Source organism: Gracilinanus agilis, chromosome 5 (genome assembly GCF_016433145.1).
Source record: "Gracilinanus agilis isolate LMUSP501 chromosome 5, AgileGrace, whole genome shotgun sequence".
NCBI classification, from domain to species: domain Eukaryota; kingdom Metazoa; phylum Chordata; class Mammalia; order Didelphimorphia; family Didelphidae; genus Gracilinanus; species Gracilinanus agilis.
In genome coordinates, this window is record NC_058134.1 from 211,377,050 (window position 1) to 211,400,657 (window position 23,608).

The 23,608-nt window shown below is 34.4% G+C and overlaps 1 protein-coding gene across 1 annotated transcript in view; it reads left to right on the forward strand.

The window, feature by feature from the left end:
- The window catches only part of LOC123250064 (sodium-coupled neutral amino acid transporter 1-like), a gene marked incomplete at its 3' end in the record, with an annotated part of 47,853 nt that extends 25,553 nt beyond the window's left edge, over window positions 1-22,300 (forward strand). The window contains exons 10-15 of the mRNA XM_044679102.1: window positions 133-212; window positions 4,647-4,747; window positions 7,573-7,688; window positions 18,805-18,946; window positions 19,049-19,146; window positions 22,220-22,300. Of these exons, the coding sequence (XP_044535037.1) occupies window positions 133-212; window positions 4,647-4,747; window positions 7,573-7,688; window positions 18,805-18,946; window positions 19,049-19,146; window positions 22,220-22,300 (618 nt within the window). The remainder of the gene's footprint in view (window positions 1-132; window positions 213-4,646; window positions 4,748-7,572; window positions 7,689-18,804; window positions 18,947-19,048; window positions 19,147-22,219) is intronic.
- Window positions 22,301-23,608: the final 1,308 nt, after the last annotated feature.

Genomic DNA, 23,608 nt, shown 5'->3' on the forward strand with positions numbered 1-23,608 from the left:
CAAAAACTTTGTAATAATAATTTAAGAGCCTTAGAAAGGCTAAAAGATTTAAATGAGAGCTCCAGGAAGTTAGAGACAAATATTCTGTGGAAAAAATGTCTTTTCCTAATACATTATCTTTTTTCCTTGAAGTCTGTTTATGCTTTACCCACTATTGCATTTTCATTTGTCTGCCATCAAGTAATCTACCCAATTTACAGTGAACTTGAAAGGTAAGACATATAATTTAATTTCTATGGCTAAATAGTTTGATTATAAAATTCATTATTTTGCAGTGGCTAGCCTCACTATACTACTGTTACTGTGAAATATGAAAATGAAAATATTTTTTAAAATTTGTAAAATCCAAGAAAGAGGAATGGAGCCAATATCTTAGAGAAAAGGCAGAGATTCACCTGAGCTTCCCCAAATTTCTCTCCAAACAACTTTAAAATAATGCCTCAAGACAAATTCTGGAGCAACCAAACCCACATAAGCCAGAGAACAATTTTTCAATTCAAGACAACTTGAAAAGTCAGCAGGAAAGATCAGCTGCACCAGGTAAGAGTGGAGCTCAGTCTCCATGGTAGATCCAACCAGGGTGTGCTCTGCCATGGCAAGGCAGAAATAGGCTATGGGGCAACAGAATCTACAGCAGCTTTTCTGGAGCTCTCAATACACAGATGCTAAGAGGGTTGGACGATTGATGAGAAGCTGAGTACAAGGTCCTTTTGCTGGTGCAGGATTTGTTGCATTGCCCAAAAGCCAGAACTTAGTTGCAGTTCTGGGATGTGGTTCCAGGGAGAGGAAGAACACTAGCATATGAAAACTTGTGACTGACTGCAGGAGAACAAGAATCCTGGTCACACTTCCAGGTGGGAAAATTATTTCTGCAGTAACTCATAAACCAAAACACAGGATTTCTCCTCAGATCATACCACCTTGGAAAAACTTGAAGCTTTGGATCCACCCCAGGAAAAGAGCCCAAATTTAATCATTTTTAAAGGTAAAAGTCAAGCAACAGACTGCAAAAATGAGCCAACAACAGAAAAAACCTATAGAAACTTACTATGGTGATGGAGATAATCAAAACACAAACTTGGAAGAAGACAACAAAATCAAAACTACTACATTCAAAATCTCAAAGGAAAATCTGAATTGGTTTCAGTCTATAAAACAATTCTTGGAAGAGTTCAAATTAGATTTAAAAAATCATTTGAGAGAGGTAAAGGAAAAATTGGAAAAGAGATGAGAGTGATGCAAGAAAATCATGAAATAAAATAGCCAATAACTTGATATAGGAGGCACAAAAATTAATACTGAAGAAAATAATACTTTAAAATACAGAATAGGCCAAGTGACAAAAGAGGCAGAAAAATCCAGTAAAGAAAAGAACTGTTTTATAAGAAGAATTAGCCAAATTGGGGGGGGAGGGGCAGGGAAAACATGCAAAAATTCAATGAAGAGAAAGCAGAATTAGCCACATGGGAAAGAATGTACAAAAATTCACTGAAGAAAAGAATGTCTTAAAAAGTAGAATTGGCCAAATGAAAAAGGAGGTACAAAAGGTCACTAGAAAAGTAATTTCTTAAAAACTATACTGGGCAAGTGGAAGTTAATGATTCCATGAGACATAAAAAAAAACAATAAAACATAATCAAAAGAATGAAAAAATTGAAGAAAATGTGAAATATCTCATTGGAGAAAGAATTGACTTAGAAAATAGATTGAGGAGAGGGACAGTAAAATGTCTCTGTGGATAGAGCACCTAGCCAGGAATTGGAAGGACCTAGATTCAAATCTGGCCTCAGATACTTCTTAGATGTGTGCCTTTGGGCAAGTCACTTAAGTCATCCATTTACTTGGCCCAAGCTTGACCTTCTGTCTTAAAATTGTTACTAAAAGAGAAAATAAGGGTTAAAAAATAAAATGGATGGAGAAATAATTTAAGAATTATTGGACAGCTTGAAATCCATGATTTAAAAAACATTCTAGATATCGTCTTTAAGAAATTACCAAGGAAAACTTCCCTAATATTCTAAAACCAGAGGATAAAATAGAAATTGAAAGAATCCACAGATCACCTCATGAAAAAGATCCAAAAATGAAAATTCCCAGGATTATTATAACCAAATTCAAGAGCTCCCAGGTCAAGAAGAAAATCCTATAAACAACAAAAATATATATCAAATATCATGGAGATTTAGTCAGGATAATACAAGATCTAGCAGCTTCTACATTAAAGGATAAGAGGGAATGGAATATGATATTCAAGAGGGCAAAGAATCTAGGATTACAACTAAAAATCATCTGCCCAGCAAAATTAAGTATCATCCTTCAGGAGAAAAATAGATATTTGATGAAATAAAGGATATTTAAGCATTCCTGGTAAAAAGGCCAGTGCTGAATAGAAAATTTTACTTAAATATAAGATTTTAAAAGACATAAAAAGGTAAATAGGAAAGAGAAATCATAGACATTTAGTAAGGTTAAACTGTTTTCATTCCTGCTTATAATGCTTAAAAACTGTATCATTATTGAGGCAATTTGAAGGAGTATACTTAGAGGGCATAAGTATGATTTGAATATGATGGGATGATATCTAAAAAAATAAAATGAAGAGATAAGAAAGAAGAGTGCACTAGAAGAAGGAGGAAGAAAGAGAAAATGTGGTGAATTATCTCATATACAAGTGGCACAAAAAAGCTTTTACATTGAAGGGGAAGATGGAGGAGATAGAGGGGCAATACTAGAATCTAATTTTCATTAGAATTAGCTCAAAGAAGGAATTACATACTCACATATAGAAACCTATCTTATCCTTCAGGAAAGTAGGAGTGTAAGGGTTAAAAAGAGAAAATTGGGTACTGGTAGAAAGGAGTATATTTTGGGAGAGGTGGTGATCAGAAGCAAAACACTTTTGAGGATGGACAGGGTGAAAGGAAAAAGAAAGTAGAATAAACAGGAGGGAAATCAGATGGAGGGCAATGAAAAAAATTTTTACGGAAAGTTTGTCTGATAAAATTTCTCAAATATATAGAGAACTGAGTCAAATGCATAAAAATGCAAAATCATTCCCAATTGATAAATGATCAAATGAACACGGAGTTTTCAGATAAAGTTATCAAAACTATCTATAGTCGCATGAAAAAACTACTCCAAATCACTACTAATTAGAGAAATGCACATTAAAACAACTACACCACACTTTTAGATTAACTAATATTACAGAAAAGGATAAATAACAAATGTTGGAGAGGCTGTGTAAAAATTGGAATACCAATGCACTGGTGGTGAAATTGTAAATTGATCTAATCATTTTAGAACTAAATACAAATTGCAGTAAACTGTGTACACCCTTTAATCCAACATTGCCACCATTAAGTCTGTATTCCAAAGAGATCAAAGAAAAGGAAAATGACCTATATGTACAAAAATATTTATAGCAACTCTTTTTGTGGTGGCAGAGAATTAGAAAATGAGAGGATGCCCATTAATTGGGAAAGGGCTGAACAAGTTGTGGTATATGATTGTGATGGAATACTATTGCACTATTTATAATAATGAGCAGAATGCTTTCAGAAAAATGGAGAATACCTACATAAATTAATGCAAAGTGAAATGAGCAGAATCAGGAGAACAATGAATACAATAACAGCAATTTTGTACAATGATAAGTTGTAAATGATTTGGCTAATCTCAGCAATACAATGATCCAAGATATTTCTGAAGGACTCATGCTGAAAAATCCTATCCATCTCCAGAGAAAGAACATATTGAGTCTGAATGCAAATCAAAGTATACTTTTTAAAACTTAGTTTATTTTTCTGGTTTATTTGGAGGGGGTTGTTTCAGTTTTCTTTCACAACATATAGAAATATGTTTTCAATGACTGCATATGAAAAAAGTGACATTAAATTTGACAATAAATTTACTCCAATAGTTTTTCTTCCAGCTTTTGTAATATATATGGGACAAACCTCTTTTTTCCTGTGAATTAAATTTTGATGTGCTTTTGACTTTTTAAAAATACCATGACAAAAAAATTTATTTTTTCTTTCCAAATGTGAATTTTGATTTTGGCACATAGTTCACAGTTCTCCAAATATTTATGGCTTACCAATTTGTCAAGTTTGATATGTGCTCCAAAGAAAGAAATATGCATTTGGGCATTCTAACAAATTTTAGAGCACACTTGAACCAGAAACTGCCCTGAATCATCAGGGAAACCTTAAATGTTTTTATGTATTACTGTGGAGAATATCTGAAGTACCAGGAATATCTTTTTATGAGACCTTTAAAAAAAAAAGTAGTATCTTTAGAAGTGTAATAATACCTGAGTTCCAACTCTCACTGATGTCTTCTGGGAATTATAATAGAGCATTTTAAATGTATGATGTCAACTTTATATACACAGATAATAATGGAAAATTACCATCAGTTCTTTCAGATCCTCAAATAAGGCTCTTTTAAAAAATGAAAGTTCATACAGAGATTGCTGGTGTCATGGGTTCTTTCTCTTATAATAACCACGTAGTACATTTTAAAATGGCTAATCAATACAGATACACTATGGCAAGTCCAATCTCTGCACGTATTCTGCATTGTTAATATATTGAATAAATGCCATGAACATATCTTTTAATATTTCAAATTATTTTAAACAGGGCTTCACTGAAAAGAATGATGTTGGTTACTTATGTTTCACTTGGAATAGTATTTTTAATTTATTTAACATCTTCTGTCTTTGGCTACCTAACATTCTATGGTAAGCAAGGAACTTTTGTCAACCTCCAGATATGCATATTAACTTTTGTATTTAAATACACTTATTTGTAAAATACATAGTAATTTGTATGCATTGAATTAATTCAGTAATAAATAGTAGTCAAAATAATCTGCACCATTTAAGTCAAAGAAAGCAATGAAATGTTACATGATTTTTTTTTCTTAAAAACAAGATGGGACAGTTTTTATATATTCATTAAGCTAAATAAATAAGGCCCTAATGAGTATCTACACTGTTGGAGAAGAAAAAAATCTATTTTTTTCTTAGAAATTTCCACAAAGATAAATTAGGTTTTCAATAGACATCTTTATTGAGATAATTTGCTAATGTATTGAAAAATGTAAAGGAAGATTCCCCTAATTGATATTTGCAAATTAGAACAAATTACCTTAATAGAAAAGCAATGCTGAGATACATGTGGAAAGCTATAAAGAACAGTGATAATACTGAAGAAGCTATTCTTTAATTAAAAATATAATTCCTTATTGTTCATGAAATTAAACCATCACAATGGTTTGAAGGACGAAATAGAAAGTTAAAAGAAATGATCTTTGAAAAAGACAGTAAGATATTTTAATGTTATTGGCACCACTGAACCTGGGTCAACTTGTCTTATTTTTTTTCTTCTCCAACAGTGTAGACACTTATTAGGGCCTTATTTAATGTTGAAGAACTACTTTTTCATTAAGTTAGATTGTAATTTTTCAGTAAAGTTTGAATATATTAATACAATTAAACCTCAGTATTATAAAAATGGACAGAAGGCAGGCTTTCATGAACTACTCAGTAGCCTGAATTTTAGAATCTTTTAAGAAAAATGCTTTTGTATTTTTAAGCATTTCTGTATATTGCTTTTAAGCATAGCATAACAAGATTCATTGGTTATTAATACATGTTATTCTATGGTAATGTGCCTTCAAAATTTTTAAGTTTGGCAGAAGAGCTTGTAGTCATCTAAATATTCTTCTTGTTTATATGATTAGTTTCCTTAATACATATTTCTTCTCTCTACCATAAAAGTAAACCATTCATGTATTTTCACGTATTTTTAAGTGACCATGAATTCTAAACACAAGCCAAAATCATTAAGGTTTTACTATAATCTCAATTATTTGCACAAAAGGAATTTGTTAACAAGGAATACCAAAGGAATAAAAATGCAGGTTGTAAGCATAAACTTTTGCTCATGTGACTAACAGAGATAAAGTCTAAAGAAAGAAATTATTCTTGGTAAACATAGCAAATAAGTTTTATCTAATCCCAACAGTAATCATAATTAAAAACAATATTATCTGATGATTCCTTCCAGAAAAAAATAAAAAAGAAATAAATATGTAAACTTATAGGCTAGAGATATGGAAAAGCAAACAGCTATTTTTCTGATGGTTTTCAAGCTCCCTTTAAATACTTTGTTACCTTTATAAAGAGGTGGGTTACAAGTAAGGTGGGAAATATTACCCTTTGATCCTAAGCTCTTTAAGGATAGTTCAACAGCCAGAAAGACCAGAATAACAACAGCAATGAGAAAAATAAACATTTATTTTATATTTTATTTCACTCAGTAATTGATCCTATTATGTTACTCAATTCTATATTTTATATAGAAACCAATCCCTTTTCTCTGTCTCTGAGAATAGAAGCTAATGGGTTCTTTGAGTTCTTTTTCTCATGAATTGTCTCCTCTTAAGTTAGATGGAAAGCTTTAAGTTTTCCCACAATTACTTTTAATTAAAGAAAAACTCTGAGCTAAATTTAGAGTTTCCATACTCTCACAAACCACTTTAATTCTAGGGGAATTGTTTTCTCAGCACCACTTGCAAATGACTTTGTGCCAAGGAAACTTCACTTCCTGGGAAACTCCATATCTGTGTATTATCTTTGAGGGCTTACAACCTGACCTAGTCCCATCTTAGCACATTTTTGCCCAATTAAAAATGTTTTTACTTCATTCCCATTCTACTTTTTCTGATCAACTATCAGTGACCTTAGGATATATCTGGATCCCATAAATCAATAAACCAGTCCTCTAAGATGGAGAGGAGTGGTCTTGGCCATACTTGTGTATATATGCATGCTTTCTTTAATGCAACCAATTATGTTGTCTTCTCCTCCATGATACTGCCAACCCTGTAACCAGGTGTATTATTTCCTCACCTGTCCTGCTTTATTCTTTGTTCTATTCTTACTAAAAGGAGTTGCATCTCCATCTTGGAGTCTTTTGACCTAAATTAAGGTAGTCATTTGGCAGCAAGGTGGCACAGTGAGTAAAGTCCTGGGCCTGGAGTCAAGAAGGCTCATCTTGCTGAATCCAAATCTTGCCTCAGACACTTATTAGCTATGTGACTCTGGGCAAGTAACTTAATCCTGTTTGCCTCAGTTTCCCAACTATGAAATGGGGACACAGTGGAGAAGGAAATAGCAACCCATTCCAGTATCTTTGCCAAGAAAACCCCACGAACAAAAGGAAATACGAGCTTTAAAATGTCAGTTTATTATTCAATAGTACTTTAGTTTATAATCCCAGTCTATGTATTTCCACCTCCATGTGGTTTCTTTTAGTAATTACTTTAAATTGAAGAAAATTTACTAATAGCTTTTGAAATCTCATTTGGTTAAAGCTATGTAAATATTAAAAAAAATCCTTCTCATTTAGAATTAATCTCAATAGGTTTAAAAATTGTCTCCTAAATTCAAATTATTCAGTTCCCTGTCCTATCATTTGCTTCTAAATCACCAACTGTTCAGGAAAAGTTGTGGATTGATATGAATCCTAAAAATATTTGTCTCTTTTTTTTCCTTTTTAGACCATGTACATCCAAATCTACTTAATACATACCATGGTGAAGATAGTTTCATCCTATTAGTACGAATGGCAGTATCACTGGCAATCATCTTCACAGTTCCAATGTTATACATCACTGTAAGTTAGTCAGGTGGAATCTGAGAAAAGCAAAAATATTGTCTTTCCTTCTGTATTTGGGAAACTGCCACAGAGGAAGCTACAATGGGGTAAGGTTTTGGGGCCACTGAAACTACAACAGAGCAGAGTTCCCTGGAAGTTTAAGTCTATTTGTGGGAAAAAAGTGAAAGGCAATAAGTTTATTCTACAATAGATCATAGTTCTAATGTCTATCCCTTTTTTAAAATAATTACATAATAGAAAAAGTAATTGGAGCCAGGGGCACAATTTTTAAAATTATTTTATTTCATTTTTATTGCCATGCAAAGCACACTTCTGTATTGGTCATTGATGTAAGAGCAAAGTCATGCAAAGCCAAAACCCCAAAATAAAACCAAAGATACACTGATGTGAAAAACAACTCAAACTCTTCTTTCTCTGGAGGTGGATAGCATTCCCTGTCCTAATTCCTTCAGGATTGTCCCTGATCATTGCATTGCTGAGAGTAGCCAAGTTTTCACAGATAATCATTGTCCAATATTGCTGTTATTGTGTACAATGTTCTCCCAGTTCTGCTTATTTCACTCTGCAACAATTCCCACAGATCTTTCCAGCTTTTTCTGAAATCATCTTGTTTATCTTTTCTTATAGCACAATAGTATTCTATTACCAACATGTACCACAATTTTTTCAGTCATTCCCCATTTGAGGGACATCCCTTTAGTTTCTGATTTGCCCCCACAAAAGGAACAGCTATAAATATTTTTGTACAAGTAGGTCCTTTCCCATTTTTTATTATCTCTTTGGGATATAGACACAGTAGTGGCATTACCTGATCAAAGGGTATGCACAATTTTATAGCTTTTTGGGTATAGTCCCAAATTACATTTCTCTAATCAAGAGTGATTTAGAACATTTTTTGTATGATTATTGATGGCTTTGATTTCTTCATCTGAACATTGCTTGTTCATATCCTCTGACCATTTGTCAATTGAGGAATATAAGGGCACAAATAACAAGGAAAAAACGTATTGCCAACTCCAACACAACTCCTCTACAAAAATTTAAGAAATACTCTAGACTAAGTCCTGACCAAGAATCAAAGAAAAAAAATTATCATATTATTTCCAATCCAATTTGACATAAAGAGACAGATAGAACTGGGAACTCTAAAGACCAGAGTCCTACCAGAAGCACATCATGCAGAGTACCAGGGCAAGAACAGGTTCCAAATCCACATAAAGGGATGCAGTTTTTGTGTAAAATGAAGGAATTAATGAAGATTGGGAGTGTGGTTGATCACTCTCCATTTCTGAATTACTTATACAGAACAGATTAATGTAGGGATCTATTCTTAGGGGTGGAGTTCCAGGGACAGGATTGATTGTACATTTTTGGTTGAGTACTGAGAAAAGGTGAAATTCAGAAAGAAGTACCAACTGTGTGATTTAGAACTTAGGAGTGGAGAGAGGCCTCAATTCCATCTTCCAGTCAAGTTTGAAACCTGCATGGGAATAAAAATGACAAACAAAAGGTGGGTCTTCAGTTCTGCCACTTTGAATTGATAGAATTTTCTACCTGGCTGATAGTGACTTATTCCAGTAGTAGTCTATTGGAAATCCAACAAGAGATAACCCCACAATCTTGCTCCTTAGATCCAAAACCAGGTCAGAAACTTAAAGAAGTCTAATCATGAGAACAATGATCAGACTATTCCCTAGATGAGTCTACTTCTGGAACATTGAAAGTTTGTAAGCCTCCAGCCTAAGCTGTCCCTGAGATCCTAGAATAACATAACACTTAATACTCCAAGAAAGCAGCAAAAACTCAAGAGGACAAAAACTTAGCCCAGATATTCACTCTATAAGTATGTTCTGACATAAAATCTGAATTCAGAAAGCAGACTAACTGAAAGAATAACCAAAGTGGGAAAAAAAATCTTTCCTTAAAGTGTGATAATGATGGCAGGTATGAAAAGCGGAAAAAAAGCAAAAGTTATGGAAGAAATAATTGGAAAGCTAATTAGTAGCTTGACAAACATTTTATCCAAGAAAAAAATTCCCTGAAACTTAGAATAAACCAAATGGAAGCTGGTGACTCCATGAGACAACAAAAAAAATACTAAATCAAAGTCAAAAGGCTGGAAAAAAATAGATAAATATATAAAGTATCTCACATCAAAAATAACAACTGTGAAAAAGATCAACTAAAGATAATTTAAGAATTATTGAACTACCTGAAAATCAAGACATGATATTTCAAGAAATAATGAAAGAAAGCTACCAATAGCTATTAGAACCAGAAGACAAAAAGAAAGAATTTACTGGTCACCACTTCAAAGAAATCTCAAAATTAAACTCCCAAGAACATCATAGTCATAATACGTATCTACTAGATCAAAAAAGAAATACTGAAAGCAGCTTCAAAGAAAAAATTCAAATACTGAGAGCCATAGTTGGTTTTATACATGATTTAGCAGTCACCAATATAAAGGAGTAGAGAGCTTGGAATAATATATTCTGGAAGACAAATATACATAGATAGAGGAGAAAAAATGAGATAAAGGGAAGAAAAATGGAAAAAATATCTTACATAATTGAGGTGAAGGATATAGTAGAAATCTATAATAAAAAGCAAGAAGAGGTAGGGAGGGAGAAGGAAGCATTTGAACTTTTTTTTTTAACTTAAATTTTGAATATTTTCCCCTAGTTACATATTTTATGTTCTTTCCCTCTCCCATAAACCCTCCTGCCCCCCATAGCCGACACACAATTCCACTGGGTTTTACATGTATTACATGTATTACATGTTAGACCGAGACCTAATTCCATATTATTGATAGTTGGACTAGAATTATCATTTTGTGTTTACATCCCCAATAATATCCCCATCAGCTCATGTGTTCAAGCAGTTGTTTTTCTTCTGTGTTTTTCCTCCCACGGTTCTTCCTCTGAATTTGGCTAGTTTTCTTTCTCAGAAGTCCCTCAGCCTTGCTCTGGATCTTTGCATTGCTGCTAATAGAGAAGTCCATTATGTTCGATTGTACTACAGTGTATCAGATTCCGTGCACAATGTTCTCTTGGATCTGCTCCTTTCAGTGTATCAGATTCCGTGCACAATGTTCTCTTGGATCTGCTCCTTTCACTCTGCATCAATTCCTGGAGGTCATTCAGTTCACATGGAATTCCTCCAGTTCTTTATTCCTTTGAGCACAATAGTATTCCATCACCAACAGATACCACAATTTGTTGAACTTTACTTTTATTTGAATTGATCAAAAGAAAAAATACATACATTTCACTCAATGAGAAAACTAGGGGAAGGGGAAAAGGAGGTGGAAAAAGATAAAACATTAAAGGAGGGATTAGTCTTAAAGCAGCCAAACTCTTAATTAAGGGGGGGGGGGGATGGGGTGGATCTTAGAAGACGAAGGAAAACATGCAACAATCATTACTATGAATTGGATGTACTCACCCACAAAATTGAAGAGGATAGAAGAGTGGATTTGAAATCAAAATCCAACCATATTATTTTTATTTATTTTAAAAATAAATATTGATATTTTCTATTTCTTACATTACCATATATATCCCTCTCTATACTTCTTCCAGGGAGCCATCCCATATGACAAATATTTTTAAGAGGAAAAAAAAGTCATCACAACTGGTCAAAACACCAAAAAGTCCAAAAACATGCACAATATGTAAAACCTATAGGTATAGGTATGAAGGGATAAGGTGGAAGTGTCTTCTTATACCTCATGCTCTGAGTCTTATTTGATCTTTATAATTTTGTCAAATTTACTTCTGAGTGTGAGGCTCTTTACATTTATATTGTTATAGTTACTATACATTTGGTTTTCTTTGTTCTGCTTACTTCAATATGAATCACTTCTTGTATATCTTCCCCATGCTTCCTTATATTTGCACACATGATTTATTATAGCACAGTAATATTTCCATTACATTCGGGTACCACACTGTGTTTAGCCATTCCCTAATTAATGGGTAGGTAATGTGTTTCTAGTTCTTCACAAAAAGAAAGCCTTAAAAAAAAAAAACTAGCCACATTGAGAGAGATATACAAAGATTCATTGAAAAAAAAGTAATCCTTAAGAAACATAATTGACCAAATAGTAAAAGAAGTACAAAGACTCCTTGAAGAAAAGAATTAGGGTGGGCAAGTGGAAGCTAATGACTCCATGAAACATCAAGAAGCAATAAAGCAAAGGCAAATGAATTTTTAAAAAAATAGAAGAAAATGCAAAATATCTCATTGATTGATCTGGAAAATAGATCAAGGAGAGATAATTTCCAGAGGCCTCCCATATGTAACTTCTCTATGATTTTATTCATCTTCTTGACTTCTTATTTATCTTAGGGTTGGATTTATGTAGATCTGATAAGGGAAGATTGAGTTCCCCGACTCTTGCATTTCAAAATCAAATTGCTAGTCACTTCTAATCTTTTTAATCAAGAATGTTTGGAAGTGCTCTACTTCATCAGATATACACTTTTTCCTTGAGGGACTATATATTCAGTTTTGCTGTGTAGATTATTGCTGATTGTAATGCCAGATATTTTGCCTTCCAGAATATAATATTCTAAACCCTATCCTCTTTTAGTGTAATAGATGCTAAATCTTGTGTAATTCTGACTGTGGTTCCACAATAACTGAATGGCTTTTTTTCTAACTGCTTGACGTATTTTTTTCTTTGATCTGGGCACTCTGGAATTTGGCTATAATATTCCTGGAAGCTTTCATTTTAGGATATCTTTCAGGAGGTGATCAGTGAATTCTTCAATTTATATTTTACTCTCTGATTCAAGGATATCAAGGCAGTTTTTCTTGATAGTTTCTTGTGTAAAAAGGAATTCTTTATTCCTTTTTTAATTTAGTGGGGTACCTGGAGGCCCTCTTACCATAGAGATGTATAGGGATTAACCAGCCCACAGTGACAGGAAGTAGAAACTATAGAGACAGGAAGGAGAACCATAGTGACAGGAAGTGAGGTAGGAAGGAGGATATAAAAAGGCAGAGCGTAGGTTGGTACGTCTGTCAGTTGCTGACAGTTGGGGGGGGAGTCAGTTTCTGACAGTTGTAGGCTGTCAGTTAGGGCTGACAGTTGCAAGGAAGTGGGCTGTTGGGTGTGAGTTGGTTCTTGGGGCTTGATTGCTAGTGGTATGGGTTGGTGATTAGTTAGTGGTTGGCACTTAGTTGCTGGTATGTAAAGGTGCGCCTAAGCTTATTGAGAAGGCTTTTGGCTTTAGCCTTTAGAGGGCTTTTTGCCTTTTGGGTTTTGTTTTGGGCTGTTAGGTTTTTTTGCCCTTCCTTGAACTTTTTGAAAAGTGGCTGGTCTTCATTGACAGACCTAATTGGGGTTGGATTTAAACACTGATTGGGTTGGTTTTGATTGGGTGGACTGGGTTGGAACTTTGTGGGGTGGTTGTTATTAGCGATAGTTATAGCAATTATAGGAAGATATAGGCAGTTTTAGATAGTAATTATAGGTAGTTATAGATAGTTGTAGGATAACTAGTATAGACATTAGGAAATTTCTTTCTCTACCTCTTTCCTATATTTCCCTCCTTTGCTGTATTCATTTTACTATATTCTTTTACTATCTCTATTTTAATTAAACTAAACTGTTAATTATTAAACACTGCTAGAAGTTTTCTTTTCTCTGGCTTAAAGGGAGAATATTAATTTATAATTCTATATTCTCATTAAAACTTAAATTACTAAAAGTTGCTTTCTTATTTTGTCAAAACCCCTATTTTAACCCTTACACTTGAAATAGCATGTCTAGGCTCTTTCTTTTATCATAGTATTCAGATAATCTATTAATTCTTAAATTATCTCTCCTTGATTGGTTTCCCAGGTCAGTTATTTTTTCCAAAAGTATATTTCATATTTTCTTCTATATTTTAATTCTTCTGATTTTGTCTTATTCTTTCTGGATGTCTCACAGAAGCATTAGCTTCCACTTGCCCAGGTCTCATTTTTAAGAAATCATTTCCTTCTAAAAGCTTTTGTACCTCCTTTTCCATTTGGCTAATTCTGTTTTTTAAGATGGTATTTTCTTCATCGTTTTAGTGCCTCTTAATTATCTTTTCATAATTTCTTTCTTTGCTTTCATTTCTTTACCTAATTTTTTCTTTACTACTTTTATTTGATTTTGAAAATCATTTCATACCTTTTTCAGGAATTTTTCTTGGACGTATGCCCAATTCACAGTTTTCTTTGGGGCTTGTTTGTAGCTGTTTTTTTGCTTTTGTTTTTTGTTTTTGTTTGCAGATGTTTTGAATTCATTGTCTTCTGAGTTTGTGTTTTTATCTTTGTTGTTACTATGATAATTTTTTATGCTCAGGTTCTTTTTGTTGTTGTTTACTCATTTTTTGCACTTTGTTTATTGATTTGGAACTTATGGTTAATTTTGAGCTGTGTTTCTGTCATGGGGGAAGTGGAGGGACACTGATTCCAGTCTCATGGTTTTGTTTTATTTTTTGCCCTGTTGTTTTAAGAGCTAGTTGTGGGAAGTTGAAAAGTTTTGGTGCTTCCAAGGTAGTGTGATATAGAGAGAGGTTTGATTATTGCTCTCCTGGTTTTACCTCTGGTTCTTACCCAGGAAGAACCCCATGATCCCTTGGAATTGCAATTGATATTATTCTTCTGGGGCTATCTTCCTTTGGAATTAGAAATTATACTGTTCCTCAGAGTCTCTGATTCCTTGGTGCCAGAAATGGTACTGTCTGAGTATTATTTTAAAGTTATTTGGAGTCAAATATATGAAGAGTTCAACTGAGCACTTTCAATACTCTACTGTGTTGGCCCCACCCCTAGAAGTTCCTATAGAATGATATTTCTAGAAAAAGAAGTGATAGTCTTATTATATTCAGATCTAGTAAAACCAAATCTAAATAATGATGTTAAGTTTGGGAAACCACATTTTAGCAGGGTAAGTCAGACAAGCCAGGATGTTAGCTAGAAAAAAAGTAATCTGACCTTTAAAGTAGCAAGACTAGAGACTCTGCCATATGAAGACTGACAGGAGAACGTAAGGATATATGGCCTTGAGAACAGAAAACTTAGGATGACATGATAGCTATCCTTCATGAATGGAAATGATTGTCATGTGGAAAAGTATAAAGAAAGATAAATTTTAACTCAGTGTATGGTAAAAATTCCTAACAATTTAAACATTAAAAGGAACAGGCTGCTTTCCTCTGTCACTGGAGGTCTTCAAGAAAAGGCCAAATGGAAAAGCATTGGATAGTGGTCAGGGACCCTCCTGATCTCTCCCAAATTTCCCTTCAAACAACTTAGACACAATACCTGAAAATGTATTCTAGAGTGGCAGAAACCTAACAGAACAGGGTGAAACAATTTTCCATCTCAAGATAACTTGGGAAGTCAGTACAAATATCTCACACCAGGATGGGAGTGAAGTAAAGAGGCCAGCATGCCAAGGCAGGCTTCACTTCTGCAAGACAGCATAGGCATTAGGAGTAGCTGAATCAGCAGCAGCTTTTGGAGTTCTAAACCCACATATAGTAATAAATAACTGATAAGAAGGAAATTACAGACTCTGTTGCATTGCCCATACATAGGTCTAGGTAGCAGTCTTGTGTCTCAGTCCCAGGTTACAGTTCCAGGGTGAGGAGGAACACTAACACACTCATGACTTATAGCCACAAAAGAGGAGAAGAAGAAGGGCATAGTATCAGGGCAAAAAAAGAGTGCCTGAGATCTCTCACAGATCAGAGCACAGGCCAGGAAAGTATAAATTAAATATACCTCTCTTTAGATAGTTCCACCTTGAAAGTACTGGAATCTTATAGATTTCCATACCTAGCTCTGAAAACAGCTTGGGAGAGTGTTCCCTTCACCACAGGAACAAAGACCAACTTTAACAGGTTTTTAAAAGCTAAAGATCAAAAAAAGGGCTGGAAAAATAAGCAAGCAACAACAACCAAAAAAATAAGTTCAACATAGAAAGTTATTTTGATGACAAGGAAGAACAAAAAACAAACTTAGAAGAAGATGAATTGCTCTCAAGCTCAAAAAGAAGTCCTGGAGGAGCTCAATAAGAATTTCTAAAATCAAATAAGAGAAGTAGAATTGGGGAAAGAAATGAGAGTGATACAGGAAAATTGTGGGGGGGGGTAGAAATCAACAGCTTGGTAAAGGAAGCACAAAAAATAAGAACAAAACAATATCTTTAAAAAAAAAACACAGAATAGGTCAATTGGTAAAATAGGCACAAAAATCAACTGAAGGGACTAATTTTTTAAAAAGCAGAATTGGCCAGATAGAAAAAGATATACAAAAATTCAGTGAAGAAAAGAACTCAAAGTAGAGTTGGCCAAATACAAAAGGAGGCATGACTCCACCAAGCACCTCCTGAAAAAGATCCCAAAATGAAAAGTCCTAGGAATATTAGAGCCAAATTCCAGAGCTCCCAGGTCATGGAGAAAATATTGCAAGCATCCAAGGAGAAACAATTCAAATACCATGAAACCACAGCCAGGATGACACAAGAGCTTCTATATTAAAGGATCAGAGATCGTGGAATATGATATTCTAGAGGGCAAAGGAACTAGGATAGTAACCAAGAATTATCTACCCAGCAAAACTGAATATCATTCTTCAGGGAGGGAAATGGGCATTCAATAAATAGAGAAAATTCAAGCATTTCTGATATTAAACAGGAGCTGAATAGAAAATTTGATCATCAAATATAAGACTGAAGAGATGCATAAAATGGTAATCAGGGGACATCTAGGTGGCTCAGTGGATTGAGAGCCAGGCCTAGAGATGGGAGTTACTGGATTCAAATCTGGCCTCAGATACTTCCTAGCAATAACCTCCATTGCCTTTTCTCCCTTAGAATCAATACACAAAAGGAGGTTGGTGGTTTGTTTTTTTATAATCAGGAAAGAGAAATCATAAGGGATTCAGTAAGTTAAACTGTTTACATCCCTACATGGGAAGATGCTACTTATAACTCCTAAGAACTTTATTATTATTAGGGCAAGGATGTGACTTGTATATAATGGGATTTGATTTTTAAACAATTAAGAGGAGAGTAAAAGAAATGCAGTGGGAGAAGGGTCAAGGGAAAGGTGGAATTGGGTAAAGCAATTCACATAAAAGAGATGTGAAAGTTTTTACAGTGAAGGGAAAGATGGGGAAAGTAGGGAGAAAAGCACTTGTATCTTACTATCATTGGAACTGGATCAAAAAAGGAAGAACATACACACTATATTGGTTGTAGAAATCTATTTTACCCTTTAGAAAAGTAGGAGGGGAAGGGGATGGGAGAGGAGAGGTTTCCAATAGAAGAAAGGACAAATTGGGGGAGGTGGTAGCCAAAAGCAAAACACTTTTGAGGATAGGCAAGGTGGAAGGAAAGAGAGAATAGGATAAACTGGGAAAATAAGATGGAAGGTAATACATAGTGTGAAAGGGAATTCTTGGTTCTCTGTGAGTTCACACCTTACTTGATGCTAGGTGAGAACAAGCCAGAAACTTAAGAGTTCACACACTCAGAAAGGTGTGGTTCCAAAGATAAGAACTCAGACAATTTGGAAACTGTGGTTGGTCCCCCATGAAAAGGGGCAGGGACAGGAAACCACCATCAAAGCCATGAAAATCCCTGAGGAGGGAGTCTGGTGAAGGAGTCTGGTGAAGGAAACTAGTAGAGAGTGAACTCCAAGAAGAGAGTCACTCCAAGAAGGAGAGAGTGAACTCCAAGAAGGAAATTGGCTTCAAGAAGAAGGTCAGCTCAAAGAAGAAAGTAGGCCTCAGGAGTCACCTTCAGCTCCAGTCATTGTCTTGGGTGAGTGGATAGCTGGTTTTCCCTTTCTGTCTTCTGGAGATAGTTTAATTCTGATTGAAGGTTAACAAGTCCTGGCTGACCAAGCACTGGAACAATATTTAGTTAGATAGGTTAATGTCTTTTCTACCCTTTTGTATTTCTCTACTTTATAAATAAAAGATTTATAATTTTCATATATTTAGCCAAACCATTAATTTTAACACAAGTAATCATAATAGTAAAAAAAATTACATGTTTCTCTAATCAAGGCTTCATTTCTCAAATATATAGAGAAATAAGTCAAATGTATAAGAATATAAGATATTCCCCAACTAATAAATAGTCAAAGGATACAAACAGGGGGTTTTCAGATGAAGTAATCAGAGCTATTTATAGTTATGTGAAAAATGCTCTGAATCACTATTAGATAAGTGCCAATTAAGATAACTCTGAGGTACCACCTCATACCTTTCAGATTAGCTATATTATGCTAGAAAAGGGAAATGACAAAAGTTGGAGATGTAGGAGAATTGAAATGCTAATGTACTCTTGGAATTTGAAATGATTCAACTATTCTGGAAAATAATTTGGAATATGACCAAAGGGATAGACTCAGCAATGTCATTATTAGCTCTATATCCCAAAGAAATAAAAAAACAAAAATATCTATAGTAGCTCTTAATGGTGGCAAAGCCTTGGAAAGTGAGGGGATACCCATCACTTAGGAAATGGCTGGTAATATCATTGCAATGGAATACTATTGTGCTAAAAAGAAATGAGGAGCAGGATGACCTCAGAAAAACCTGGAAAGCCTTACATGAATTGATGCAGAGTGAAATGAGCAGAACCACGAGATCATTGTACTGAGGAACAGCAATATTGTATAGACCAAAGCCGATTATATTTCATTTTCTTTCTTCATTTTTTAATTGTTTTTTTTATTCCACAAAAGAACTAATGTGGAAAAATGTCTTACACAATTGCCATGTAAACTTACCATCTCAGGGAGGGGCAAGGAGAGAAAAGGAGGGAGAGAATTTGGGAATAAAAATTTTAAAAAGAAGTATATTAAAAATTATTTTACATGTAATTGGTAAAAAATATAGTAATAATAATAATGAAAAGAAAAGATCAAATGACCACTTGTAAAAGATGCTGGAAAGGAGAGACTTGTTCAGATACAGGTCAGTTAGAGGACTTCTGACGTCCCTTCTAATTCTGGGATTCCACAAATATAAAAGTTTATGCACTAATAGAAAATATTTGAGTTTTACATGCTATCTACCGATAGTCTTCCTTTTCTTTCTTTTCCTACAGAGTCGTAACTCTCTAAATCAGATGGTTGAGGAAAGAGGGTTCAATTTTCCTGAGCGTATGCTTATTGCTGCGGTAACCTTATCTCTTTGTGTCCTTCTGGTAATCTTAATACCAAGCTTAAAAGATATTTTTGGAGTGCTAGGTACAATATGGCTATTTTATACAAATTATTAAGTAACAGCTTTTCGGAAGTTTTAATTCATAATAACAGAAAATTGGTGGGGTTTTTTTGGTCATTTTATAGGAGCAACAACTGCCAACATGATGATCTTCATTATTCCTTCAATTCTGTTTTTTAAAGTAGCAAACTCGAAAAATGACAGATACAGTCGAAAACTTGTGGTATGTTTCATGGTTACCACTATATTTTTTAAATTTTGTACATCATTAAAATTTATGATATCATTCTTTTGTAAATATATAGTCATGCTTGTAAATATGCTATAAATTACTTATTAATAACTGATAAGTTGAGTAAAAATATAACATCATTCTCAATTCCCTTAAAAATGTTTATCGGATTTCAATTACATTATCATTGATGAGGAACAAACCTTGATTTTTATATTGGATAGAGAAAGTTATCTAACTTAATATACTTCTTTATATATCCATAGGTCAATGCCTGCTTATAAACAAATTTTAGGAAAAAACATGAGGATGCCTCATATAACCAAAAGAACATAGAATTATATAACTTAAATGAAATATATGAATGAGTTTTTAAAATTTTATGTTGAATAGGTATGATAAATGTCAATTAATCTCTACATTGATGCCTCATTGTGGCATGAAGGTGACACTGGGTATTTGAAGGTTCTGCTAGTAGAGCATAAGTTCTGGCAGGTAGGTGCTACCAAACTGGAAAGAAAAATATAAATAGAAGCAAAGAACTGAATGATTATTGTCTAAGGATCAGCCTAGCTACTGCTGTGCATAAATTGGAGGCAGGTTGGTAAGAAAGGGCTGCTAAGCTTCACTTGGACCTGACAGGCTCTGTTGGCTGAGTCTGCCAAGCTGGTTCTGAGTCCACAGATAAATAGATGGATCTGAGCTAGTGAGAGATGTGTTTGCTAGGTGGTTACCCAATTTGCTAGTAATCCCAGGACTTAAGAAATTCAGCTTAGCCAAGCCTCTTTGTATATGTCTTTAACAACTCTTCTAGCCCCTGGCTTGGGGTTGGATTCGGCGGTAAAGGGTTGGTTTGGGCTAGAATAGATGTGCCCAATGGACTAACGGTTTTCTGACTGCAGTTTGAATAAATACCTTCCCTAATTAGCTGTAGATGATTCACCAACTAGGAAAAGAACACCAATCTTCTTTGGATTGAACTGCAACAGGATTTATTGGCTTATCTAAAAGGGTTAGGAACAAGGAAATGAGGATAGAAGTCTTGGGAATGCTAAGCTGAATCTAAATCAGTGGATCCCAAACTTTTTTGGCCTACCGCCCCCTTTCCAGAAAAAAATATTACTTAGCCCCTGGAAATTAATTTTTTTTATTTTAATAGCGATTAATAGGAAAGAAAAATGCACCTGTGGCCATCACTGCTTCCCTGGATTGCTGCAGCACCCACCAGGGGGCAGTGGCGCCCACTTTGGGAATCACCGCTCTAAATGAATAAAGGTGACCTAAATCAAATGGATGATGAGCTTGATAACAGGCTGGAGCTTTCTTCTCCCTCTCTCAATCCCTGGCTTGACCTGGCCCGTGGCACAAGCCAAAGGATAAGGAAGGCCAGTGATGATGATCTTGTTGGCTGTGGTGTTGTCTCTCTCAGCTCTATTACTAGCTGGTAAAATGATTTCCTCTGGCACTCAAGTTTGGGTGCTGGATTGCAGATCTAGGGCCTACCCTCCCTCCAACCCACCCTCTTCCCAAGATTCTCAAAAATGAGACCAAGTGCTGTTGTTCCTGGGTATTTATAGGGGTGGTTTTCACTGTCTTCTGGCCTTGGCTCACGCCACCTGGGCACATTCCAAAGTCTTTAACCGATGTTCCTGTCACTCAAGATGTCCTCCATCTTATCCAAGAAATTCCTTATTTACACTATATTCAGAAGTTTGGCTATTATGTTTTTTCTGGCCACGGCAACTTATGGACAGTACATGGTATTATGATCTTCCTTTGAAGAGGATAAGACCATAGATACTTAAAATATTTAAGGAAGTAGATTGACAGAAGTGCTTTTGTATAACAGGCCTGAATTCAGAAACTTCTCTTCTGTATTTGGGACACTTATTTTCAAATCTGATTAACTTCAATGGCATCTTGAAGTTCTTATGCTTGGAAGCTACACAGTGAGGAAAGCAGGTGTGCAGTGACTACTATATGAATACCTTCTTGAGCACCATTTTTGTTATCCCAAGAAAGGCTTCGGAGTTGCTTTTCCAGCTAATGTAAATATGATGAATGCGTGTGTTACTTGAGATGATAGTTGTCTCAAAATGAGCATGGGGTAATTTCTTAGAAATAGTCTACACTGCTATCAGAAGTAAGTTAATAGGTAACATTTTTCATATCTATTTGAGAAGCATTATCTGCACTGATAAAATATGAGACTTATAGCTGGATTCCTAGGGGATTATTATTTGCTTGTTCAGTCATGTCTAAATGGAGAAGTTTGCCATGTCTTTCTCTAGTGTCCCCATTTTATAGATGAGAAACTAAGGTAAATAGGATTTTAGTGACTTGCCCCTATAGAGGAGGAATTGAGGTGAATAAGATTTTAGTGACTCACACAGCTATGTGTGGGCTCAGGCCTGAACTCAAATTTTCCTGACTCTTTGGCCCAGAGCTTCAATCCAATGAGCCACTTAGCTGCTGACTTTCTAAACATGACCATTAGGAGTTAATGAGGAAAAATGGGAGTTTTGACAAAATTCATTCCTGATCTTCCTCAACTAACTGTGACTTCTCCCCTTTTCTCCCTTGAATTTATTTTTAAATTATTTTTTATTTTAAAAAATTATCATTTGTTTTTCATTCTATGTATACTTAGCTATATCTTCCCTATGGAATATAAGACCCTTCAGAATAAGAATTATTTTATTTTTTATATTTGTGTTTCCAGTGCCTGGCACACAATTAATACATGCATTTGGATTGATCAATTGATCTAGCATCAAATTGAGTGGAGATTAATTTAAAATGATGGTGTTAGCTATAAATCCTGTTTATCAAGCTAGCTTCATTTTCTAATAAAAACTGATTGCATTGTATTTTTTAACTTTATTCACCCTCCCTTCTTCCCTGACCAGTATTGTTCTCACCCTATTTCAGTTTTTCATTTTAACAAGTTAAAAAACAGAAACAGAGAAGAGGGAAAGAAGTCTTACTTTCTCAACAATCTTTGTTTTATGAATATACTACTTTGCTTAAAATAATATGTACTTTATTTTTATTTTCCTCCTAGGCCTTTTTCTTACTATCAGGAATTATAATCAGCTTATTCACCATTCCTTTAGTCATCTATGACTGGGCAACTTCTGAAGAAAAAAAAGAATCAGATCCCCATTAAATTTGGAAAATGATATATTCCTGTTGGCAGCTTATCCAACTTACCTTCAATCAAGTTTTCTCCTCAGTTGCCTTTTTAACCAGTTTCAACAGTGAAAAGAAATTTGTAAACAGATGAAAATATCTAATCAGACATCCATTTGAAAGTTATATCCTCCTGATATTTGGAATCACTTAAAGAGATATGGCAGTATTTCATATTTTTTGCGATCTTATTTATTATTTTTCTTACTTGTAATTTGTCCACCTCTAGATTTTGAGTTCATAGTCTCTTAGGCCTTTGAAAAAAATCCTCAACCCTTGAGCCAGGAATTTTATTTATTAAACATTCTTATTAAAAAATAATTTTCCTATTGATATATAGTAATGGCATGAGGCAGGTGCTAGTTTCTTTTCTCAATACTTGAGACTCTTATGGAAATAAAATACAGAGGCAAACGTCTCCCAGATGAAGTGGAATTATAATTTTACAATCTTAAAGTCCAAATTTGGGACCATTTCCTTATAAATGACAAAGTATAACCCTTTTATCTGCCTATGCCAAAGCTATCATGCTCCAAGTCAACTTCAGTTAAGAGTGTAGTGTCTGTGGTAATGCATACATAAGGAACCATTTAATATTTTGCCTAAAATGTCCAGAAAATTATATTTTGCTGATGTGATATAAAAACTCTATAAATTTATTCATACCCCCTAGTTTTTACACCAAGAATATCTTAATGTCTTGCTAATTAAAGATGATTTAAAATTAGCGATTCGTGTTGTATATTGAATACTTTTCAAGTCTTAAAATAACATTTTTATCTATAACTTTAGGCTTAAAAAACAGTATTTTGTACACTAAGAAAAACTCGAGGCAGCTGGTTGGCTCACTGGATTGAAAGCCAGGCCCAGAGATGGTCCTGGGTTCAAATCTGGCCTCAGATACTTCCTACCTGTGTGACCCAGGGCAAGTCACTTAACCCCCATTGCCTAGCCCTTACCACTTTTCTGACTTAGAATCAATACACAGAATTGATTCCAAGATGGAAGGTGAGGGTTAAAAAAAAAAGTCTCATTTCTATTTCTTCAAATATTCCTCATCCTGAGTTTTACTTTTTTTAAAAATTTTATTCCTTCCAATTACATATAAAAACAATTTCCGACATTTTAGAAAGAATTTTGAGGCTTGACTTCTCTCCTTTCTCCCATGCTGAGCTAGTAAGAAATCTGATATAGAATTTTCATATATAATCATGTAAAACATTTTCCCATATTAATCCTTTTGTAGAAGCAACATTGAACA